The 9333-nt window shown below is 38.4% G+C and overlaps 1 protein-coding gene across 1 annotated transcript; it reads right to left on the reverse strand.

The window, feature by feature from the left end:
• Window positions 1-3572: 3572 nt before the first annotated feature.
• On the reverse strand, window positions 3573-8485 carry LOC112014114 (NAC domain containing protein 50). Its single transcript, XM_024046491.2, has 4 exons — window positions 8100-8485; window positions 7616-7798; window positions 6943-7260; window positions 3573-4505 (listed from the first exon to the last, which is right to left on the reverse strand). Exons 2-4 carry the CDS (start codon window positions 7676-7678, stop codon window positions 3813-3815), a joined length of 1074 nt encoding a protein of 357 aa, XP_023902259.1. The 5' UTR covers window positions 7679-7798; window positions 8100-8485; the 3' UTR covers window positions 3573-3812.
• Window positions 8486-9333: the final 848 nt, after the last annotated feature.

A 9333-nucleotide genomic window follows, 5' to 3' on the forward strand; every position in this document is an offset into this window, starting at 1 on the left:
CTTAATTTGTTATACTAATTTGAAAGTGAATTGAATATTTGTTTTGTCTAGGGGTGAACCTCTTGACTTTTTAAATTTCTCCCCTTTATTTTTATAAATTCAATAGAATTGCCTCTGTTCATTTTTCTTTTTCTTTTTTGCTTTTAATATCTACTTTTTCCCAACATATATAACAAAATTTTTCATTTTTGTTTTATAATATACTTTATATACATATNTAGTACCCAGGTATAGAGGAGCGAGTAGTTTCCCCATAGGCCTGAGTCCGAGGACCATGCAGTGCCTTGGTTCTATCTAGCGCTTTCATTTCTCTGTAAGTATCTATTTTCCCCATAGGTTTGAGTCCGAGGACCATGCAATACCCTGGTTCTGTCTAGTACCCAGGTATAGAGGAGCGAGTAGTTTCCCCATAGGCCTGAGTCCGAGGACCATGCAGTGCCTTGGTTCTGTCTAGCGCTTTCATTTCTCTGTAAGTATCTAGTTTCCCCATAGGTTTGAGTCCGAGGACCATGCAATATCCTGGTTCTGTCTAGTACCCAGGTATAGAGGAGTGAGGAGTTTCCCCATAGGCCTGAATCCGAGGACCATGCAGTGCCTTGGTTCTGTCTAACGCTTTCATTTCTCTGTAAGTATCTAGTTTCCCCATAGGTTTGAGTCCGAGGACCATGCAATACCTTAGTTCTGTCTAGTACCCAGGTATAGAGGAGCGAGTAGTTTCCCCATAGGCCTGAGTCCGAGGACCATGCAGTGCCTTGGTTTTGTCTAACGCTTTCATTTCTCTATAAGTATCTAGTTTCCCCATAGGTTTAAGTCCGAGGACCATGCAATACCTTGGTTCTATCTAGTACCCAGGTATAGAGGAGCGAGTAGTTTCCCCATAGGCCTGAGTCTGAGGACCATGTAGTGCCTTGGTTCTGTCTAACGCTTTCATTTCTCTGTAAGGAGGGGTTTGTCCTCGGACCGCTCTGTTGGAGATGATTTCTCCTTGGGTTGGATTATGATCTTACACGTGTCGTTGATCTCGCCTTCAGCTTGAGCCCTTATCTTCTTCACTTACGAAGCGTCTCTTGGCCATTCGTGTTCCACGCTTGATGTTTCGGTGCGCGAGACGCGCCTTCATTAATGTCCTCGTCAATTTACACAAGTTCAACGGTCTACGGCCCCCTTGGAATTTGGTAGCTTCATTATTAGCCCTGCTGGTAACTTTCTTTTCGAATTCTGCGTGGATTAATTCTCACCAACCCTTATCCTCTATATAAGGCTCTTCGGGGGGATGGTTTCTCCATACTCCATGAACCTCCCAACACAAACAAAAAGAATACACCCTTTCAGCTCCCCACGCCCCTTTAATAACCCCGCCGGAATTGTGACCAGAGTCAGTAGATATAGGGCGGCTTTGGGCGGGTGTAAGGACATCCGTGTCAAGAGCCATTGTGGCCGCAGCCCCCATTGGGCTTCCGGTGCGGCAGAGTCTAGGCGTAACCCCAATGGCGCCATGCACGGTGGCTTGGAGGGATGTCGTTGAAGTACCTAATGTCTCTCCCCGGAGCGCACCCCCGACGGAGGAGACGTGCGAACTCATGTCATAGGCGGTGCTCGAGTGTTGCCGTCTCCAGCAGCCAACGCTCGAGGGGATTGGAGAAAATCAAGGGAACATCACGGGGGAGGTGTCCCGGAGCCCCTACATCTGCTCCTCGCTTTGTTCAAGCTCCGCCGCTCCGAGAAAGGAGTTGTTAGTGGCTTTGAAGCGTGCCAGCCTCAACCCCCTTCCGCCCCCTTACTGTCAAGTTCTCCCATTCTCTTAATGCCAGTAAGGGTACGGGTTGACACTTCCCTCTAGCTAGTTTTAGGACAGGTCCGCCTAGGCCTCTGATTGTAGAACTAGCTGGTAGGAATAGTTTTAAAACACGCCTGCCTGAGCATCTGATTGTATATTGTAACTTTTGTTTTTATGAAATAATATCGAGCTCTCTTTCTTTGCTGTTGAATCTTCTGTCTCAAACTGTTTTTTTTTTTTTTTTGTCTCACCACTGATCTTCCGTAAAATGGTTATTTAGAACAGTCGCCTGTTGCGCCGACCGGCGCGCTAATCCTTCCCACAGACGGCGCCAATTGTAGGGTCAGTTTTTGTTGCCTAAGCCCAAAAGAGATGGGTTCAAGGCCCAACGAACCCAGAACAATGAATTTGTAGAGAGTGGGTTGAAGGTTTAGGTGCTGACCGGCGTTTACAAAGCGTGAACACCTTTCTCTTTTGTTGAAAAAATACTTAGAACAGTTTATAACTGGGGGATGCTCCTCGGCCCATGGCCGAGGAGGCTTTCTTCCTCCCCTCCTCCTCATACATTTTGCTCACAGTTCTTATATATGCCAATCTTCTTCCTCATGTTGATCATCTATTGGCCTTCCTACTGACGGCCTATCCCATCAAAGGTCATATCCGTGCTCAAGTGGTTCACCCTGATCGATGTCGCCCTAGCAAGGGGTTACATCCCCATTAATGCGGCCAGAGGGGTTAGGTGAACACATTCAATGCCGAGGTGACGGTTCGCCCAGAGTCTGCCCTTCTCCGCACTGAGGTCTCGGACGACCGAGGATAGGGTCATCCTCGGACACATCGTGCGCCCTCAGCGTGGGCCATATGGGCCTGGGTTGAAGTGGGCCTTGGCTATTCGATTTTCTGGCCCCACAAAAGACACATGTTATAATAAATATAATTAGTGTTACATTAACAACATAATAATTTAAATAATAAAATAAATTGATTCTCAAAAAAAAATATTTATTTATTTTTCTTGTGTTTAAAAAATTACTCGTGATTTTGAATGATTAATATAATAAAATTTTTAATTTCACTAACGTATAACTCTTTTCTTTTTCTTTTTCTTTTTCTTTTTTTTTATGCTAATTGTCAAATCCTACAATTTTGGGAATTTCCTAATCAGATCCACAAAGAGGCAAAGAGCTCTCTATAGTCTACTGTCTTATCCTTTTTAATATGGTGGTTGACAAATTATTTTACTTTTAGTGAAATCTATTCTGATGAGGTTCATTATCAAAATAAAAATAAATAAATAGTTGCATGTGTCAATAAATACATCTATCGCCACAAATCAACAATTAATTGATTAGGATTACATGCTCATTTTGTGTGGCAACTGGCAACTTGACTCTTGAAAACCCGATTAATTTCTTAGTAAATTTCTAAGTAGTGTATTTTTGTATGGAAGTTCCAAGGTTAATAAATATCAGATAAAGAAACTTTTACCGACGCCCTTATAGCCATCCAAGGAAAATGGGGTAATTTCTCATTACAATTTGTGTTAACCTGCGTTGATGCAGCCGATGATAGTGAGTAACATGAAGAAGGCATGCAAGATAAGAACCTCAAAATTTCAGAACACGCAGCAGTTGTCATTGCCAAGACTTGCGTGAGTTGCATTACTTACACGTACACAACTAAATTCGCTTGATTGAGACTTGCTTATCGCATACATGTAGTTCGTAGGAGATGAACCCATCACTATCAACAAAGATTCAGAAGTTATGATGTCTTCTAGTCCAGTTGTATCATCTCTTTAAGTTTCAGCTAATCCACCATTCATAAAAATCCTTGAAAAAAAAATACAGCAGCGCATGACCATCAAACTTGTCATGGGGGCAATGCTATTAACCCAATTTTTTCTGTGAGCCTAGGTTGCAGGCTTGGGTTCTTAAGACTCTATAAGTCTTAAATTTTGAACCAAGAAGTCTACATTACCTATTTTTCAGAACAAAGGCTTCGATAGCCGATACAACATTACAGTTTGACATTCTTACAAACAAATGTTCAAACAACAGTAAAAAGTTCCTGACCCTAGAATACATGATCCCAGATCAACTGATGTGAGAGGGAAAAGCCCGCCAAGGGCTGCAAAACTCACATAACATACGCCTGCCAGTCGCTTGACATCTTGGACACTCCTCTTCAAGTCCTCATTTTCCTTGTTCAGAAGATCAATTCGAGATTGAAGAATGTTAAACACGGATTGGGCACTCCTCAGTTCAGACCTCAATGTCTCCCTCTCTACTGAAATTTTATGTATCTCATTTTGCAGATCTTGTATGAATTTCAAGCAGCTAGGAGGCACAGACGAATCAAGATTAGCAATATCAAATGGAGGAGAAACCGAAAGACTATCTTTGGGTTCAATAGATTTTGATAGAAAATATTCCACGAGTTTAGAAAGGAAATTCCTTCTTGTTGCAGGGGCGGTGGTGGTGGTTGTTGTAGATGAGCAATGATCCTGACTTGTCCTAGTTGAAGTCTCTAAACCATTTGAATGGTTAGAGTTCAATTCATTATTACGCCTTCTTTTATACCTTAATAGTGGGCTGGGTCTTGGATTAGCCAAGCACAGCGAAGGATAATCATCCATTCTCTCACTCTTGTAGATGACCAGAGCATTTTGATTCTCTCTTGGTACTTCACCAGCACTAAGAGGAGCCTCGTTAATGGACTGAGTATCCTGAAACAACCAACATTGGAAAGTAAAAAATACTTTTTGGATATATTGAGGCTTGAAATACAAAGTATAGGAGCTACATAATACACAACTAACGGCATAATAGATATAAACATACCCACAAATCGGAAGAGCACAACCAATATCTATCTTGGAATAAACAAATTAAGCCTTCACATGTTTTTTATTTATTAGGTATAGGTGGGGTTCAAACTGCAAGTGCCCTAGCACCACAAGAGGGGCGCAAACCACTAGGGCATCTCTTGAACCCCACAAGTACTTCACATGTTGACAAAACACATCCTGCCGTTTCAACCATAGTTATTTACTCATTTAACCATAGATCATATCAAGTATTGACTTTATAATCATCACTCTTGGATCTCTAACACTGTGTGACTGTGATTGCTAGAAATGGGGATGGTGTGTATCATTCCAGAGAGTTGTATCAAATCACTTGTAAAGAATTTCAAATTGTTTGTGGGTATAAAAATGCTCATAAATTGTATGATTAGTAAGTTTATTTTCCAAATCTATTCAAGTCAGGCATATATCGTATTGTACAACAATTTCTGTTTCGTTTTTCATTATGATTCATTTTTTCTTCTTCATATTTGGGGTTTGATGGAGACTTTAGATTGGACCATTTGTTTTTAGTTTGTGATTGTTAGAATTTAATTGGATGACTTTCCCCCTTATATATACTAGTTTGAAGGCAATTTATAACTCTATTCTGTTTCGGCAAGATTATGAGAAAGACAACTGTTGGTGTGATGTATTTTAATATGGTGTGAACTACCTACTTGATGCATTGTAACTTGAAAATATGATTATTTTGAAGATTTTGTAAATATATCTTAATTAAATTTTTTAGTTGAATTTCTAAAATATTATTGTATAAATGATGATATAATTGGTCATATATTGATTATGTCTCAAGCTTGTAATTCGTATCTTTTTATAGATGTATATCTTATATTTATAATATTATTATTTATGATATTATAGATGTATTTTACAATACATGACACAAAAACTTATATATCGATTCACTTTTTGACAACAATATGCATAACCATGATTTAATATGGAGAAAATGCATTCCAACTCTCTATAACCACAAATGGAAGAGTCAAAACTGACTATCAAATATAAAAACCTAGTGGTATAGACCTAGCCTGTCCAATTTCTCACTATACTGCAACTCCTCCATACATTACAAGGTATTTTGTCCCCCAGGAGGGTGGGAGGATAAACAAGGATACGGGTAGTATGCAAATGAGATCATTCAAAAAATATATTAAGAGGGAAAAAAAATCTCAATGCCTAAATTTAAGGTCAATAGAAAACCTAAGAAAGAGGTCAAAGAATGGACCAACACCTAGCTGAACAACAGTTTAAGAAAGTTAAACTTTATTACCTCCAAGGAATTCTCTCTTCAAAAGCACTCTTATTTCTTTCCATCCAAATATACTAAATAAGGCATGACGGAGTAGCTCTTTATGCTACACCCTCAAGAAATCAAGAACTGATCTGAGCATAATCTGACGCACTCCAAAGAGTGAAAAAGGCAGAGACCATAACTCACAGGCGAATAAAAAATGAAGTGATGTACAGTTTCACCATCCTTCTTGCACATATAACACCAACTAAGAATATAATTCTTTAGATAAATTCCAAATATTCTTACATGGGAACTGATTCTTCAACAAACCACATGGTTTGGCATGTTGTTTCCTTGGAAGTTGGTGTGGTGCTTGAAGGTTCCTCCTAGGGTAGCAATCGTTGCATGTTACTGCCTTAGGGAAGATTTTGTCTACAGATACTGTATGGATCAAGAGAGGTATTATTGTTGTAGATTGGTGCAGTGTTTGTTTGGTCTTCAATGGGTTATGCCACAAAGGGTTCTCAATTTGTTAGCAACATGGCAAGGTTCTTAAGAGCACCTTCGATAGCTTAGGTAAAAGCAAAATAATCTCTATAATAGAAAATGAGACCCAAAAAATGGTCTCCAATGGATTCTCTAAATCATTTTTTTTTTTTAGCTCATGAACAGTAACTCATCATATCTAATGAGCTACTGTACATTAGCAAAAGAATAAAACTAAATAAAAAATTAGCAAAGAAAGGAGTAGGGATGGGGGTATGAAAATATGTGTGATAAAAAATGAAAAAATAATTAATAAAAAAATAATATTTAAATAAGATAAAGAAAGAATAGATAATCTCTTGGACGTATTTGAAAAAGTAAGTAAAAAGTAAATGTCACTGTCCAAACAATACAAAAATATAAAGAAGCTGCTGGAGATGTTCTGTGCATTGTAATTTCAAAGATTAATTGCACTGCTCCCTAAGTTGAGTACATGGGTTGTTTAATTCAATAAAATTTTACTAATCAAAAAATTAAAATCAAAGAATCAAAGTTAGAAAAATAACCAACCTGCTCAAGATTATTCCCTTCAACGCATTCAACATAACCATTCTCGACATATTCGTAACGGCCATTCTCTTCAGCATATACAACATTGCCAGCATCTTCATCACATTCATCATGACCAGCCTCTTCAGCATGTGCATCATAGCCAGCCTCTACATCACATGGATTGTGGACGGCTACCACTTCCTTCCCAGCCTGTTCCCCCAGAAGCAAAACCAGTGCACTATCATCCCATTCCTCCTCAATAAAAGGAGCATATCGGGGGCTATTCGGTGGTCCAATATTATTCTTATGAAATACCCTACACAGCACATATGAATCCTTCTCCACACAAACAAAAACCCAAAACATAAAGGTTAACAAAATAATAGTAACCATACAATTCCAATTCGACAAAATATAATAAAAATGCTTTTTAGTTGCTGAGAAAAACGTAGGAAATGAACAACCTTGAACTTCTAAATTAAGATTCACACTTGGGGGGACCCAAATTGACTAACTCCTCCAGCTCACTAGCATCAACTAAAATATCCTAAATGTGGTGAGTCTTTCATTCAGTCAAATCAGAAGTGCACAATCCATAAGTTCCAAAGTTCACATTTCAACTCATTTGATAAACTTTCTCAGCAACTAAATGCTAAACTGCATAAAACCATTAACTTGCCACAGCCCTCACCTGCATAGTAGACCCAGCCCGAGCTTTATCCAATTCTTCATCTACAAGCCTGTACTCATGCATCACCCAATTGGTCCTCAATCCACCCCGGGCTCAGCCACTATGAAAAACCAAAGTTTTCTTGAGCCCAACCGTTCTAGAATTGTGATGAACCTTGGTCCCTCGTCTTCAATCCAGACTTATCTAAACACCCAATTCATTTAAAAAAAATAAAAATTAATTAATTAAACAAACAAACAGGCAAATCAGAACCCACTAAATAAGAACAAACAAATTATGGACAGAAATTTTCAACCAATTTTGTTAGTTAGCACGTTTTCAAAACTATTTAGTAAACTATTTTGAAAACGAGCTAACTAACAAAATTGGTTGAAAATTAATGTTATTTTAAAAATAAATCCAGAAGTTTTATAAAAACATAAAGACATAATCTTAAACGAAACAAAAACAAAGACCCAACAGAGAGAGAGGTACAGGATATAACCTGCGAGGTCCCAAGGCTCGCTCTTGTAGATGTCGACCTCGGAAATAGCATTGTTTCGAAAGGGTTTGCTGCAAACCTTGTGTTTAAGGTAGTATATGACAAGCTCTTCGTCCGTGGGGTGGAACCTGAACCCAAGTGCCAACGCCGTGGGTGGCGGTGCTGGCAGCGATGGCGTTTCACGGCGCATAGTGTTTTGAGATATTTTCTTGGGGGTTACTAGGGTTTGTTTGGAAGGAGGAGGAATATAGGTAGAGAAGATGAGGGTTGCCCTTTTAAAAACCTTTTTTTTTTTTTTATTTTAGTTTTGTTTGTTGTGTGTTTTATTAATTTTGTGGATCAGCTCCATTTGGATTCGAATGTTGGTGTCCGCGTCTGGACCTATCTCACGTTTTTGGCTTCTTTTTTTATCCAGCTTATTTAGGCCAATAAACAGTGCTGAACAGTAATTATTATTGGAAAAGAGTATATATATTTTTTATTTTTTTTTTTTCAGTTTTTAGATTATTTTTAGTTTTTAGTAAAATAAGCGGTATTTAAACGAAATTATACGAAAAGTATGAGAGGGAAGAAAGTTTAGTGATGTAATTACCAAAATTCATTTCACTGCCTAACCTCTGCCCGTAAAGTGCCCCAGTGCCCGAATGGTTTACCAATTGTGGCAACCAACTTGCCGAAAATGAGAGGGGAAAAAAAAAGTAGTTGCCAAAATTTGGGAAGGAATTAAAAAAAATGTTACGTCTACAATATTTTTACAACATTTTTACAACAAATCACATGTGATTAGTTGTTATTAGTTCAAATTTGAATTTAACATTGTAATTACTTTTTTAATCCAACAATAATAACTAGTAACAACTTGCCATTTAGAATTTGTTGTAAAAATGTTGTAAAAATGGTGTGCACATATTATTTCTCCAAAAAAAAAGTGGCAATTGGTTTGTGGCAATGGTGTGGGGCCAGCTATATAAGGTGGTATTGGTAAGTTTGTAGAGAATGGGCCTGCAGCCTAATGGCCCAATCCGAGGACAGTTCCGAGGATGATTTAATAAGAGCATGATACAAATAATATAAGGAAAAGAGTCGAGGATTGCAAATGAAAATCCAAAATGTGTCCGAGGAGAAGATTCACCTTAAAACGATACTCCGAGGTAGATGTAACTATCTGATTACCCTAGATAGTCCATAAAGTTGTATTGTAATTAAGAAACGAATATGGGATAATGGAGGTAACAAA

The sequence above is a fragment of the Quercus suber genome, unplaced genomic scaffold, assembly GCF_002906115.3.
Source record: "Quercus suber isolate HL8 unplaced genomic scaffold, Cork oak 2.0 scaffold_888, whole genome shotgun sequence".
In the NCBI taxonomy this organism is placed as follows: Eukaryota; Viridiplantae; Streptophyta; class Magnoliopsida; order Fagales; family Fagaceae; genus Quercus; species Quercus suber.